General features: G+C 47.3%; 1 protein-coding gene across 4 annotated transcripts in view; it reads right to left on the reverse strand.

Moving 5' to 3' along the window:
• The window catches only part of CHL1 (cell adhesion molecule L1 like), a 261,925-nt gene that overhangs the window by 40,139 nt on the left and 204,942 nt on the right, over positions 1-16,844 (reverse strand). For all 4 annotated transcript variants that reach the window (XM_082265850.1, XM_082265848.1, XM_082265851.1 and 1 more), the window contains 4 exons: positions 15,823-15,989; positions 15,574-15,730; positions 13,295-13,419; positions 10,945-11,046 (listed from right to left, as the gene is read on the reverse strand). In XM_082265850.1, the coding sequence (XP_082121976.1) occupies positions 10,945-11,046; positions 13,295-13,419; positions 15,574-15,730; positions 15,823-15,989 (551 nt within the window). The remainder of the gene's footprint in view (positions 1-10,944; positions 11,047-13,294; positions 13,420-15,573; positions 15,731-15,822; positions 15,990-16,844) is intronic.

A 16,844-nucleotide genomic window follows, 5' to 3' on the forward strand; every position in this document is an offset into this window, starting at 1 on the left:
CTTCCGGGAGACAGCGCCACGGCACCGTCCACCAGAAGATCCGTCCTCCTCCTTCCCCCGCTGCCGAACCTAAGAGAATGCGTAGTGCACTTGGCGCATGCGCAGTAGGGAACCAGCTGTGAAGGCGAAAGGCTTAATTGCCGGATTTCCCTTATAAAGAATGGCGGCGGCAGCACCCGGCAGGCGATCCAAAAATCATCTGGGGTGCTGACATTGCGGGCTCCCTGGACAGGTAAGTGTCTATATATTAAAAATCAGCAGCTGCAGTATTTGTAGATGCTGACTTTTAATTTTTTTTCACTAGGCGGAACTCTTGCAAGGAAAGACAAGACATAACTTCATAGAACTTAGTAGTATGGATCTACGGAATGTTCTGACATGTGATTTACACGAACTGCCGGTTCACATTTGAGCGATGCGGGAACGCTGCGAATATACAGCGTGTTCCCGCATCGCATCCGCACCCCTGGCAGTTCACACCGCCATATGCGATACGCTGGGGGTGTCAATTAAAAGTTAACGACACCCCCAGATAAGATCGTATATTGCAGTGCGATCTGTAAGTTCGCACAGAATCGGATCGCACTAGTGTGAACCACCATGAGATCTGATTCTGTTGCGGACCAAAAAAAGGGTCCTATGCATCTTTTAGTGCGATTGCGGTGCAAATTCAGCCATACAAACTGTATGGCTGAATTTGCACCGCACAGAGATCGCATGTAATTTTAGGAGCAGTGCGCTCCGAATTACATGCAATCTCTGTCATCGCACTAATGTGAACCGGCACTAAAGGTATTCTGCATTTATGCATTTTGTCATTGTGGGCTCAGTTGGAATTGCCAAAGTTGTGTCACATTAACTGACATTTTTGCAAATAACTGCTTAGAAGTTACTGTAGAGCCCTGGTGCACAGCCTGTGATCCTTTAGCAGTTTCTGTGGATCTTAGGGGCCCTGCAGACAGTAGTATGTGTAGTAGTAGTATGTGTTTTCCTTATAGCTTTCACTTTTTCCTGTTCTGCTCATCTCTCTTTGTTTGTTTTTTTTCTCTTTATTAAAGAATTATGCTGAAATATTAATTGTGGCACAATTCATTTTCAAAGTATGGGTTAACTAAAAAAATTAAAAAATTGGGATTTTTGTACTTACATAAAATCCATTTTCTCTGAGTTAATTGATGGACACAGCTTTCCATATTCTGAACCATCTATAATAATAAAATCCAACTGTCTCTGTGTCCAGTGTCCCTGTGTCCGTGGGATTGCGCTACTGCGCATGTGCCCCACGGACAGCCGTTGGGACGCAGAGACTTCGGGCGGCCGGCGCTGGGTGGGCGCGTACAGGAGCAGATACCCGTCCACCTTTTGGCATCCTCCTCAGGATTGGCTGGCGTTCCGATCACGTGCTCAGTGAGTACGGGTGACGTTGCTAGGCGACAGGTGCCATGTCTGGAGTGGGCAGTCACCTGTTTGTGGGTGGGAGGAGATACAGGAGGTATCCCCGCCCCCCGTTGTGCGGAGTCTAGATTAGCACCCCCGCCCCACAGTCCTCTCACACACTTCTCTCCGGTATCGGCACCATGGCTCTCGCCCAGCAGTCACAGACTTGATTCCCCACACACGTCCAGGTCACCGTCCTACAAGCCAAGGGCATGAGAGCCAAGGGGAAGGTCGCCACCAATGACGCTGTCCTGTCGGCACACTGCTTTGACTGGGGGCAATGCTGTGGCACTCTGCATTGATTGGGGGCATTGCTGTGGGCACTCTGCAATTGATTGGGGGCATTGCTGTGGGCACTCTGCAATTGATTGGGGACAATGCTGTGGGCGCTCTGCAATTTATTGGGGGCAATGCTGTGGGCGCTCTGCAATTGATTGGGGGCAATGCTGTGGGCACTCTGCAATTGATTGGGGGCAATGCTGTGGGCACTCTGCAATTGATTGGGGGCAATGCTGTGGGCACTCTGCAATTGATTGGGGGCAATGCTGTGGGCACTCTGCAATTGATTGGGGGCAATGCTGTGGCACTCTGCAATTGATTGGGGGCAATGCTGTGGCACTCTGCAATTGATTGGGGGCAATGCTGTGGCACTCTGCAATTGATTGGGGGCAATGCTGTGGCACTCTGCATTGATTGGGGGCAATGTTGTGGCACTCTGCATTGATTGGGAGCAATGCTTTGGCACTCTGCATTGATTGGGGGCATTGCTGCGGGCACTCTGCAATTGATTGGGGGCAATGCTGTGGCACTCTGCAATTGATTGGGGGTAATGCTGTGGGCACTCTGCAATTGATTGGGGGCAATGCTGTGGCACTCCGCAATTGATTGGGGGCAATGCCGTGGCACTCTGCAATTGATTGGGGGCAATGCTGTGTCACTCTGCATTGATTGGGGGCAATGCTGTGGCACTCTGCAAATGATTGGGGCAATGCTGTGGCACTCTGCATTGATTGGGGGCAATGCTGTGGGCACTCTGCAATTGATTGGGGGGCCATGCTGTGGCACTCTGCAATTGATTGGGGGCAATGCTGTGGGCACTCTGCAATTGATTAGGGGCAATGCTGTGGCACTCTGCAATTGATTGGGGGCAATGCTGTGGCACTCTGCAATTGATTGGGGGCAATGCTGTGGCACTCTGCAATTGATAGGGGGCAATGCTGTGGCACTCTGCATTGATTGGGGACAATGCTGTGGGCACTCTGCAAATTAGAGGGAACATTGGCAGCCGGTGTTCTGTCAGTAAACCCTACCCCATCAGATTTCCCAACCTACGTCATTTACGGTGCAGGTTCGTCATGCACCAGCTGTAGTTGCGTCAATCGTCTTACTGCGCATGCACAGAATAGGTAGGGAATTTTGATAACATCGTAAGGGCTGAGGCACAAGTCCTACTGCGCATGAGCGGGCTCATGCGCACCAACGGATCGGGCAGCGCCATCTCTTATAACAAACATACATCCCATCTCCATGGCACACACTGCACCGATCAGACAATCCTATTCCCTACCCACACGCGCATGCCCACTGTCTCATTGTCGGGTCGGCGCAGTGTGGGGCATGGGGATTGGATTGTCGGGTCAGTGCAGTGTCGGGTCAGCGCAGTGTGTGCCACGGAGATTGGATGGATGTTTGTTATAAGAGATCCCGCTGCCCGACCCGTTGGTGCGCATGCGCCGGCGCATGCACACTAGGACTTTTGTCTGACCCCTTACGATGCTATCATAATTCCATACCTATTCTGCGCATGCCCAATAGGACGTGTGACGTGGCTACAAGCTGCTGCATGACGAATCCACAGCTGATCTCAACCGGAAATGATGTAGGTAGGGAAATCTGATGGGGTAGGGAAATCTGATAGAACACCGGGCGAAACTGTTGAAGCGGCGGGTGTGCGCGGGCACGCGGCGGGTGTGCGCTCGCGTGGACTTACTGCTAAGCTGCAGCGGGCGTTACAAGTGGCGGCGGGCGAGCGATGTCACGCGAGAGCCACTTGATCAGCTCTGCGCATGTCCCCGATGTTGCTAGGGCAACAGGGACGCTATGCGCAGAGCTGGCTACGTCATGTGGCTCTCGCGTTGTTAGAAAAAAAGAAGGAGATAAGCGAGAGCCGCTCAGTCAGCTCTGCACATGTCCCCGATGTCTGTTTTTACAAGTGTTTGACCACATATGTTCTAGCGCCCGTTAATTTAACGGGCTTAATGTCTAGTAGGGTTATATTGCCCCCTACAAGAGTAGGACACTAGGCAGAAAAAAGACTTGGCTGCTTCTATGGGCAGTGCTAGTCATATATCCCCCTCTCTGCAATAGGCCTTTCATTTTATAACAAACAGTGTAAGAAGTATTGCAACTCCATAGCGGGGTGGGTGCTGTGTCAGTCAATGAACTCAGAGAAATGGATTTTATGGTAAGTCAAAAATCCCATTTTCTCTTTCATTCATTGAGGGACACAGCTTCTGCGTTATTCAGAACCATAGGGATATACCCAAGCAGTGCCAAACATGAGGAGTGGCACAACAACAAATCCCAAGGCTAAACACAATAGCCAACCAGGTAACAGGAGCTTAACAAAAAAATAACTGGAGCCCAACCTGAACAAAACACCCCCAAAGAGGGAACAGAGCCTCTAAACAGCAGCCTGCAAAACCTTGCAGCCAAAGGAAGCACCCGTAGATGGTGCACTTTGTAGAATTTAGTGAAAGTGAGCCACTGAAGCCTGATGATGGAAGGCCCAAGAAGCACTAAGCACCCGAGTAGAGTGCACAATTACGGGGAAAGGAGGGACCAGACCCTTGATAGAATAAGCCTGAGTCACTGTCTGTCTGATCCATCTTGAAATGGTCGCAGAAGAACCAGACAGCCCTTTTTTGGCCCGTCCATGATCACAAACAGTGAGTCTGACACCCGAATCACCCGAACCACATCTAGGGCATGCAACGCAAATTCCTTAGGATGTTTTTGCCTGGGACACAATGTCTTCATTCAAATGTAAATCAAAGACTACCTTAGGAAGGAACGATGGACATGGGCGAAGAACCACCTTATCTTTGTGGACCACCAAGTAGAAGCTACAACAAGAAAAGGCCGCCAGCTACGACACCCTGCAAGCAGAGGTGAAAGCCACCAAAAAGACCACCTTCTGGGACAGCATAAGCAGGGGAATCTCCTGAATATTTTCAAAGGGAAGCTTCTGGAGAACTGAAAGCACCGAGTTTAAATCCCACGGTGGTAGAGGAGACCGCACCGGTGGAGTCAGATGTCAAACCCCTTGAATAAAAGTACAGACCAGGGAGTGCGTGGCCAGGGGTCGCTGAAAGAAGACCGCCAAGGCTGACACCTGGCCCTTGATGGTACTCAAGGCCAATTTCTGCTCAACACCTCATGGAAGGAAGGTAAAAATCCGAGCCACCAAAAAAGAAGGAGGGTGAACACCGATCGACTCACACCAGGAAAGGTATGCTTTCCACGTACGATAGTAGATCTTCCTAGAGGTAGACTTCCTAGCCTTCAGCAGCATTGGAATCACTGACCCAGTCAAACCTCTATCCTTTAGCACCTGGTTTTCAACAACCAGGCTGTCAAAGCCAGCGACTGTAAAGCAGGATAAAAGATCAGCCCTTAGGACAGCAGATCCTCCCTGAGAGGCAGTCCCCCAGCGACGTTGGCAACCAATTGCACCCGATCGGCGTACCAAGACCAACGAGGCCAGTCCAGGGCTACTAGAATGACTGGAATCTCTTCAGCCTCAATCCTGCGCAAAAGCCGGAGGAGGAAAGGCGTACATCAGATGATACTGACCCCACAGGGCCACACGAGCGTCTGTGGTGTCCACCAGAGGATACTTTGACATTGCCACAAACCTCGGTACCTTCCTATTGAGCCGAGATGCCAACAGATCTACCTCGGGGGTGCCCCACTGGAGACATATCTGATGTAACACAACCAGATGAAGGTACCACTCCCCTTTGTCCAACATCTGGCGACTGAGATAGTCGGCCTGCCAGTTTTCCACTCCTAGAATGTGTATGGCGGGGAGTGCTGAAATGAAGCGTTCTGCCCACTGGAGGATGCCGGCTACGTCCAAGGCAGTCAACACACTCTTTGTTCCGCACTGGTGATTGACATAAGCCACAGCTGTGGCATTGTCCGACTGGATCCGTACCGGGAGCCCCTGCAGTCCGAAGTTCTAAGACATTGCTCGGTAGTCTGGACTTCTCCAGTGTTCAACAACCCTAGACACCTCCCCACTCGAACAGACCATTGTCCAACACAAGGGGAGAAGCAATTTGCCCTGCCGAAGAGCCGGAGAGCAAAGCCACCAGACCAGGGACCTCCTGGTTTCCCAGCTCAGCCGAATCTGATTGTCCAGAGACCTCGGACACTTGTCCCATTTCCCCAGGATCTCCCTTTGAAGAGACCTTGTATGGAACTGTGCAAATAGACTTGCCTTGAAGGTAGATACCATCAGGCCAAGCACCTGCATGCAGGTCCGGAGGGAGGACCACCTGCTGAACAGCAGTAGATGGATTTGCAGAAAGCCGCTTCTGGTGTTTGTCCAGAGGATGGAGCACTCTGGCGAGAGAAGAATTCAGAGTCAGACCCAGATAATCCAATTTTCTGGACGTAATTCTATTAATTTAGAAGCCAACTGAACTTATTCAGGGTCTGAATCAGTGGCGGCTGGTGCTCAAAATTTTTGGGGGGGCGCAAAAAGAAAAATGTAATAGGTATTGCTTCGCGCCAAAAAACGCAGTAAAAAATTGCGTGACTTTGAAGTCATGGTACAGGCATGGCACAGGTGATGGTATAGGCATGGCATAGGTGATGGTACAGGCATGGCACAGGTGATGGTACAGGAGATGGTATAGGCATGGCACAGATATGGTATAGGCATGGCACAGATATGGTATAGGCATGGCACAGATATGGTATAGGCATGTCACAGGTCATGGTACAGGAGATGGTATATGCCCCCTTTCAATGCAGAGACCAGCGTACATGCCCCCTTTCAATGCAGTGACCAGCGTACATGCCCCCTTTCATTGCAGAGACCAACGTACATGCCCCCTTTCAATGCAGAGACCAGTGTACATGCCCCCTTTCAATGCAGAGACCAGCGTGCGTGCCCCGTTTAATGCAGAGATCAGCGTGCGTGCCCCCTTCAATGCAATAAACACTGTGCCCCCTTCAATGCAATGAACACTGTGCTATGCCCCCTTCAATGCAATAAACACTGTGCTGTGCCCCCTTCAATGCAATAAACACTGTGCTGTGCCCCCTTCAATGCAATGAACACTGTGCTGTGCCCCCACAATGCAGAGTTCAGCGTGCATGCCCCCTTCAATGCAACTGTGCTGTGCCCCCTTCAATGCAATGAACAATGTGCTGTGCCCCCTTCAATGCAATAAACACTGTGCTGTGACCCCCTTCAATGCAATGAACACTGTGCTGTGCCCCCACAATGCAGAGTTCAGCGTGCATGCCCCCTTCAATGCAACTGTGCTGTGCCCCCTTCAATGCAATGAACAATGTGCTGTGCCCCCTTCAATGCAATAAACACTGTACGGTGCCCCCTTCAATGCAATGAACACTGTGCTGTGCCCCCACAATGCAGAGTTCAGTGTGCGTGCCCCCTTCAATGCAACTGTGCTGTGCCCCCTTCAATGCAATGAACACTGTTCCGTGCCCCCATCAATGCAGAGTTCAGCGTGCAAGCCCCTTTCAATGCAGAGCGCCACAGCATTGTCCCCAATCACTGCAGAGCGCCACAGCATTGTCCCCAATCACTGCAGAGCGCCACAGCATTGTCCCCAATGATTGCAGAGCGCCACAGCATTGTCCCCAATGATTGCAGAGCGCCACAGCATTGTACCCCAATGATTGCAGAGTGCCACAGCATTGTACTCCAATGATTGCAGAGTGCCCACAGCATTGTACCCCAATGATTGCAGAGTGCCACAGCATTGTACCCCAATGATAGCCGAGTGCCCACAGCATTGTCCCCCAATCATTGCAGAGTGCCACAGCATTGTACCCCAATGATTGCAGAGTGCCACAGCATTGTACGCCAATGATTGCAGAGTGCCCACAGCATTGTACCCCAATGATTGCAGAGTGCCCACAGCATTGTACCCCAATGATTGCAGAGTGCCACAGCATTGTACCCCAATGATTGCAGAGTGCCCACAGCATTGTACCCCAATGATTGCAGAGTGCCACAGCATTGTACCCCAATGATTGCAGAGTGCCCACAGCATTGTACCCCAATGATTGCAGAGTGCCCACAGCATTGTCTCCCAATCAATGCAGAGACCAGCGTGCGTGCTCCCTTCAATTTAATGCACTTACCTGGCGGCGGCTCGGCTCGGCTCCCAGCGGCGGCTTCTCCCCTCCTCGATACTTCGTCCTCTTCTGCGGCGGCAGGAAGGTGAGCGGCTTCTCCCTCGTCTCGGCCTCTCCTCTTCTCTGCGGTGGGAACCGGTGGGAACCGGCGGGAACCGGCAGGAAGGTAAGCGGCGGTGACGGTGAGTGACTGATGCACGCACCGGCACCGCCCCCATTGCGACGTCAGCGGGATGTCCTGGATGATGATTGGTCCAGGCTGGAGACTGGACCAATCACAGCCAGGATATCATGAAAGTGGGGGTGTCCTAGCGCTGTGCCCTGCGCCCAGGTTACGCCCCCAAAAGGCAGCCAATCGGTGCCTTTCTGGATCGTAAACACCACCCCCCCACCCCCACAGCCTCCACATAGGCCGGCGAACGCAATTTTTTTTTTAAACTTTATTGCTTTTTTTGTAATTTTATTTTTCTTTTTTTTAGGGGGGGGGCGGCGCCCTGGCGCCCCCTATGCACAGGCCGCCACTGGTTTTGAACCCTTGTCAGTGGATCTTAAAGCACAAAAAAACAAGAAAGACGGGCCACGTCTGCAAAGAGGTTCTTTTACCTTCCTAGACTGTGGAAGAAAGGTACTCTTCCCCTTTGTGAGACTCTTAACGATGTAATCTAGGGTAGCTCCAAACAGGAGATTGCCTTGAAAGGGTAAATCAGTCAGAGCTTTTTTAGAAGTCTGGTCCGCAGTGCAACACTAAAGCCACAATACATGCCTAAGCATCACTGCCAAAACAGATAGCTTAAAAATCAGGGAAGCTGCATCCAAAGAGGCATCGCAGACAAACTACAGCCCCTGGACCAACTGGTCTGCACACTCAGCAAAAGCAGGCGGAATCTGCTCACCCTCTAGATCAGGGTGAAGAAATTTAGCACACTCAGTTAGTGTTTGCGACACCAACGCAATGGGCAGGACAGGCCTCAGCACCAAACCAACAATAGTGCACATATTGCAGACCACAGACTCCCCCTTCCTGTCAGCCGGCTCTTTAAAAGCCGGAGATTCCTCTACTGGAATCCTGGTTGCTTTGTTAAACCTGAAGACAGGGGGGTTCACCACTGGTAGGACAGTCCACTTCTTGAGAAGTGACTCCTCAAAGGGGTACCTCACAGCAAAGCGTTTAGGAACCACAAAGGGGCATTTGGTATGCTCCAATCTGCTTTTTGCTAGCCTGCCATCCAAAGGCCACCTCCACCCGGGAAATGAAGGACTCCAGGACCGCTGTCAGTAAATCAGTGGATGGCTGGGACCCCGAGGGGCCTGCTGCCTCCGAGAGGGGGTCAGGTGGGGAAACATGCTCCTGAGACTTCATAGAGTAAAAAGGGGGAACCCACCACAAAAAAGTGTCTAGCACTGCTTTGGGACACCCCCACCCCACCAGTAACAGCACTGGGGCACCAGCACGCAGAGTACCCCATAACCTGCAGCAGAGAGAGGGAGGGACCTCACCAGACTCACCACCCCACTGGGTAGCACTGGTCTGCACCAGAGACAGCTCAAAATCCATGTGTGGCATCCAAGGGAAAAAAAACCCTTAGGAGTCAACACCAGGGGAAAAGAAGGAGCTCCCCCAGCCAAAATAACTGCCTAGAGGCTCCACTGTCATGACCGCTGCTCTTTAATGCACGCCGGACCAACCAAACAGTGCTGCCAGACTACACAAACATGGCCACCGGTTAAAGAAACACACAGTCCCCAAAGAAATGGCACCTACCACGACAAAATTTCCACCACACATGGCATTCACGAGGCTCCCAGGGACCCAGGAGGGATCCCTGGAGCCCTGGCAACAGTCACCATGGGAAGGGGGGACCTGGGCACAGGATCACCATCAGTGGCCAGCGCCCCTCCCCAGCCGTGAAGCCCATCCCCTGGTGGCGGGGCCCCCTGCCCCACCATCCCCCATCGATACAGTGCAGCACACCATCCTCTAGCATCTGCCAACCCACCGTGCTACCCCCAGAGGGGGGGACCAAGATGGCCCACAGGGACCACCAAACAAAAGAGGGGTCTGGAGGAAAGGAGGGGAACCTGAAGGTTCGACCCCAAACCACATCCAGGGGGAGAGGGGAGACAGCTACTCAACATACCAGGAACCAGGCAGGCACCACTCTAGACAGAACCTCCTCACCATTCAAATAGGGGGGCTGTCGGCCAGGAGGAACGCTGCGACTAAGGCCAAGACCCAGTCGTATGCAACTTCGTGAGGCGTTTAACTTCGCTGGTCATCTCTCGTCCAGTGGGGCTATGTCCCGGCCAACTCAGCTCTGGTTTGCGCAAGCTTGCTAGAGAGACTGGGGGGGGCCACTGGATCTAGATATCCAGCTCGTTGCCCAGTCCGGCAGTTGATTGTAGATCTCACAGGAAAAAACAGGAGAAAAATGCCATGAAAAAGAAAAATGCCAGCCGCTAGCGATAATCGCAAAGTAAAATCCAGCAGGCTGGTTGTACCCAAGTTGATCCATCTTTAGTAAACTCCTTTAGTAAATCAACCCTTTTAGTCTGCAATGAGGATGCATGCAGGCCATTATTGATCTCTAATACAAGTTGACTCTTTGTCAGGATAATGCAGCAGCTTTAGTACTTTTGAGTTACTGACTTAGAACAAGTATGGAAAACAGAAATTTCAACTTCACACTTTTTTCACCCTTCACTCTTGTTCCAGGTCAGTGACTCAGAATGTATTTCAGCTAAAGACAGCTAGGCAACTAGCATTTTTAGAAGAAGGTCAGCAATAGCAACCTCTATATCTCCTTCAGCATAGGTTTCCTTAAATAGCGCAGCCCTGGGAACTCGTTGCAGAGATCCTACTATTCGAACACCTCAGATACAAGATAATATTAAAGAGATAATTTGACTATCATTTTTGGGCGGACTGACCTATTTATGCAGGTTGACAGACTTGCATTGACCAAAGCACTAAATTGCAATAATAGTAGCACTGCTATGCACAATGCACAGCCTGTATATGTAATAGAGAGATCCAAGAAGTCAGCTACTGAACCAAATTGCCAGCAATCAAGCAAAACTAAAACTAGCCATTAAGAGAAGATGACAGACCTGTGATGGGGCTGTTGTGACTGTCACCCGCTGTCCACGACAACAAAACACTGCGGTCATGTTTTTCCAAAAAGCGCAGCTCTTCAGGGGGCATTGGAACATCTGAAATAAAAGTCATTGAGATAATAATAAAGTTAAGATAGTATGTACATACAGGTTGGTCATACATGTGTTGATCCCTAAATGTCTTTTACGTATGAATGAAGACCTGTTATGCTTCTGTCTATTTGAATTATCTCACTCTTGAGCTCACCACCTCTTCTCTAGATAAATGTTTAAAGCATGAAGAGAGAGGAGATTCTCTTTTATTCATTCATTCATAAGATAAAAATGTAAATTGTAAAAAAAAAAAAAAACTTTATTCAGCTCAATATTTACAAGTGTATACTGATGTGCTTGGTCTGAGCCCAAGTTCCTCAAAATCAGAAAGCTAGCTGTCATTGGTGGAGCAATGAGTTGCAGGTGGGTGATTCCATGCCCCACAGCTGATGTACACAAAGGGGTGGGGATGTTTCTTTGACCCAAGATGGGCATATAGAAATGTCCTGCTTGCAGCTCATTGACCCAGCAATGACAGCTAACTGCTCATTGCTCAATGGCAGCTCTTTTCTACTAGGAGCTAACAACATAGACAGCTGCCCAATGAATAGGGAATACAGGGGTCACAACCACCCTATAAAAAATACTTTTCAAAGAATCAGATTTGTTTTATTAGAACTAAAATTTCATTAACTTTAAATTTTTCCTAAAAAAAAAAAAAAAAAAAGCAGTGTACTTCCTGGTATGTGTGAATGCCTGGGTAATCCTGTGCCTACGGCCTCATAGCTGTATATCTGCTGTTTTAGACAGCCCATACATTATTTATTTATTTTTTTCCATTCAACGGGTTGAACAAAAAGAAAATGGCTCAATTCCCCCATCCATGCATTCGAAGTGGATGGGAGAATCCCTCCCACTGTGGTATTGTATTCTGACAGAGGGGAAATCTCTGAATACAATGGTCAGTGTTGCCGGCTAGAGCCAATGGAACTGATCGTTCAGGAAAAACCTGACAGGCTGGTTATATACAAGTCGATTGACTTGTGTGCAGCCAGCCTGCCCATACATGGATCTTAATTTGGCCGGTCCCTACTGAACCAGTTAAATTTTGACCCATGTATGGCTAGCTTTAGAGACACTACTGCCTGTGACTGTTAGGCTTGTAAAAGTGTTGATGCTGTCATTACTGGTCTGTTCACTGTTTTCCTTGCTGGAGGTTCTGACATGACAATCAAAACCCTGCCTCTACTAAGATGGCTGCCTCCACACAAAGACACAAAAATGATTTTCATGAAACATCCTTCTGGGATGCATAGAATGAGGAACCTCTTTAGAATTTATGAACAAAATCTTTATTCAGTAACATCTTGCCCTTTATACAATCTCTTTTCTTTGGGGTAAGCAATGGTATCTGGTGGATACTCCAAACTCAGACGTAGAGTTTTTCATTTATTGTTTTGTTAATAAGTATGCATTATCATGTAATTGAACTCCATGGATGGAACCTTCATTGTTCTTGCTAGTGTTAGTTTACTGGATAAACTGCATCTATCTAAAGGCAAACATACTCTGATTGTGAAAAAATTCTATCGCTGATTTAGTTTTTGTATGGCTTTGTCTGTACCAACACTTGCATAGCTTACAGGAAGAACACCAAGTAACACATGTACATTTTGGTACCGATAAAGCCATAAAGAACCTACATTTTTTTTTTACAATGAGAGACTAAGATTTACTAAAGGCAAAAAGACCATGCACTTTGCAAGTGCAGTTGCTCCAGAGCTTAGTAGATAGGGGGAAGTTTTACTTTGTGAAAAATAACCCATCAAATGAAAGGGAAATAAAAAAAACGGAATTTTTGCTTGCACATGATTAGATGATGGAAGTCAGCAGAGCTCCCCCTCATTCACTAAGCCCTTTGAACAACTGCACTTGCAAAGTGCACAGTCTATTTGCCTTTAGTAAATCTACTCCGGAGTGTACTTGCCTTTGGGTGGATGCACATTATCCAGTAAACCAACAATAGTACTAACATGACAGTGTAGACTTCTTAACATCACAATAATTAAAAATAAATAGTTAAATAGTATACTGTCAACCCAGTTAGTAAAAACTTAAAATGTATGACAATCCAATTTACACACCCATCTGTCAGATCAATTGCAAAAGTGACCTAATCTATGGATTTCATTCAAAGAACTTTTTTATTGTAAATTCAGAACAGAATGTGAAAACTTGTTGCAGATGTTTTCTAAAGAGAATAACACACTACCAGACACTGCAGATCTCAGAACTCAGATACAGTACGCACCCCTCACAGTCACATGGGCTTCTGCCGTCACGGTATCCAGTAAGGTGCTTACTAGGCAATAATAGGTTCCTGCATCATCCCAGCTTACATTGTAGATTGTCAGAATGTTGGATTTCACATGAATTCTGCAGAAGGGAAGTAAGAAAGGGTATAGTCATCATTTCCTGACAAGCTTTCCATAAATCAATAATGTACTTGTTTGCTAAATAAATCTATATTGTATCCTATTAAAATGTAGAGTCTAAATAGCAATGGCTCAGCAGTAACCTACAAACAAAAACATTCAGAGTCCATCTTTCAGAAACAAAAAAGTCTAATTAAAGTTAATCTAAAGCCGCATTAAGGTAGATTTACTAAAGCTAGAGACTGAAAAATGTGGTGCAGCTCTGCAAAGAAACTAGGGTTGCACCGATATCATTTTTTATTGGCGAGTACGAGTACCGATACTTTCGGTCAAGTACTCGCTGATACCAAGTACCGGTACTTTGCAGTGCAATTTGTGTCAATGCAAAAAAAATTGGCGCAAATCACACTGCAAAGAAATGTGTGTGTGTTTGTGCGTGTGTGTGTGTGTGTGTAGAACTAGTGGGCAGTTTAGACAACCTCACAAAATTCAGCAGAGGGAGAGCAGTTTCAGTAAGTAGGTAGAGACAAGTTCAAAGCAGCAATCATTTATTGGAAAACTGAACAGACTGATGACATTCGGTAAATAGATCACAAGAGCATACAGGTAGATGGTAGTGTGCCAATGAGGCACTGTGACTCATGGGTTCCATAGTTGACTCTGCTGAACCTGGTGAAGTGAATGGTTGCTTCTAACCCTGGTCCCCATGGGGACTGGCTGCGAGCCCAATGGATGCCAGATCGATGGCCAGAGCCAGCAACAGCCGTCACACCCGGAAATGGCAGCTGCAGGCAGGGCTCATCACCGCCGGTGTTCCGTGAAAAAAACCTACCCGTGAAAATTTCATACCCTCGTCACTTCCGGTCAGCGAACAGCTGAGGAGCTTACTAGTGCGCATGCTCGGAGGGTATGGAATGTGTGTTATAACGTTACACCGCATCAGCTGTTGCGGCGGTTACATTAAAACACCTCGGCTGCAACATCAATCATCTCCGCTCCTATCCCTGTCACTTCCCTGATGTCGGCTACTAAATGTAAAAGCGGATCACAGAGCCGAGATCTCCGTGATTCACATTCCATACACCCGCCGCCGCTTTTACATTTACTAGCCAAGATCAGGGAAGTGACAGGGGTAGGAGTGGGGATGATTCATGTTGTAGCCGAGCTGTTTTAATGTAACCGCTGCGTCGGTGTAACGTTACACACACTACCATGATAATTTCATACCCGTATCGGTATCGGTGCATCCCTAATAGAAACCAATTAGTTTCCAGGTTTTATTGTCAATTGAACAAGCTGAAGTTGGCAGCTGATTGGCTTCAATGCACAGCTGGACCAGATGTTGTAATTTTAGTAAATCAACCCCTTTCTGTCAGTTTATTTGCTGCCTGTTTCCCTGCTGGGAGACTGGCCCTCTGTGTGTACTGGTGACTATCAGAAGGTGAAGGTACAAAAAAAAAAAGAAGAAAAAAAAGAAAAGTAAAAAAAAAAAAGAAGGTGAAGGGAAAATGAAAATGCTATTGTTGTATAGGAGATGAGGGGAAATCTTCCAAGGATTGATTCTTCCAGCGAAAACTGTTCTAGGGGAAACTTTTTCTCATTTTGGAAAGATTTGCTGTTGTATCTTTGGGACACAAAATAAGGGACATTTCCCAATGGAACTAAATAAAGTTTTGGCTTTAGATACATTTAAAGGTGATTTCTGGATCCTGAAGTTAACTGTATGTCAATGATGTTAGCGCTATGGTATTACAAAGGTTTTATATACCATACCATTGTACATGAGCTCACAAAGGGAAATACATGGTGAAACATCAACAATAACTTCACTACAGCAGTGCTAAAAATGTGTGGGATTTATACCACTGGTGATACTTTTCCCACTGTAGATGATATTTAGAAGAACCTAGAAACCATTTTAAGGCTCAATATGGTCACTCCAGTGTCACCAGTGAAACCATCACATTGCAAAATCAGTAGCAGAGAGTGAGCACATCTGCTCAGCTGGTAATTTTTTCCACCATGTTCCTGGCACCCAAATGTATTGTATTGATGATGATGGTGGTGCACAAATAAGTAAAGTCTGCCAAACATGATGTTAAAGCATAAGTTATTAATTTTATAAAGCTAAATGTGATGGATGAGATGGTAATACCTTTTGTTGTCCTCTTCTAATTCCTGTCCATCCTTCTGCCATTTAATTGTCCGAGAAGGAAGCAGATGAGGATCACAATGAATATGACAGGTCAGGGTTGTACTATGTTCTCTCTTAACCCATGGATGCTCAGGAGACACATATCCTCTTGTAGGTTCTGAGAGGAGGAGCATATGGGGAATTTAGTGTATTGCGGAATATGATGTGCTATTGCTAAAGAATATTATCTTAGTAACAATTAGGCAGTACCTCGAAGTATCACATTGGCCATGATTGAAGCATTTCCTTTTGAGTTTGACACTTCACAAATATATGAGCCAGCATCTTGTGCTTCTGCTTGCTGAATATGAAGAGTTCCATGTTCATCTATTGTGTGATGTCCATTTACAGGATGCACTATTCTTTTCCCGTGGTACCTGGTTTACAAAAATAAATGTGTATGCTTTTTTAAACAGCTGTACGACTTCCTCAGATGGATAGATCCCCACCGAAAATGAAAAGCAGTGAAGCCTGTCATTGCTGAGATCACATACTGCTGGAGCAACTGCTGATTCTACATTTTGCAGCCCAGGTTTGAATGTAGTGGTAGAGTAGAGATAATATTTTTCTATATCTTGAAAAATGCAATAAGTGACGGGGAACATGTTTGACTTGTCGTCATTTGCAAGTTACTCAATATAGTGATTCTTCATTTTAAGGCCTCATGCACACTGCATAAAGCTCCTGGCGTTTTGCTGTGGGTCGAGGGCACAGGTACACCGTTTAGCCCCACAGAATGCTTGCATTTCAAGCATTCATCCCGGGGCGCATACTGCCCTAATGGTAGGTATCACTAAATGCACCCTCCAGCTACAACAGCTATCAGCCTCTCATAGAGTTTGACAGGCTGCCAGCAGCGGAGCCAGACATTCTGCCCGCAGCTAAATGCCGGAGCCTCATGCATTGGGGCTAAATACCCAGTTTGCATGAGGCCTAAATGTCATTTGCAAATATTAGGTTGTGTTTTTGGATTTGCAACATAATGTTTTGTGAAATATTCCAGTATTAGGAACTTTTCGTTGTATTAAACACAAAATTATCTATTATCTCCTTATAACCAATGCTTGCTGCTTTTGCCCAGGACACCATGTAAATTTGAAACATGTAAAACATACAGGACTACGTTTTTTTTCTCAAAAAAAGAGAAGTCCTAGACTGTTTAAAGGTATAGTGTTATCATTTTAAAAATCTGTGACTCACGGGTCCTCTGGATCTATAGTATTACAAATAGC

This window comes from Pelophylax lessonae (assembly GCF_965119305.1).
Source record: "Pelophylax lessonae genome assembly, chromosome: 8".
Classification (NCBI taxonomy): Eukaryota; Metazoa; Chordata; class Amphibia; order Anura; family Ranidae; genus Pelophylax; species Pelophylax lessonae.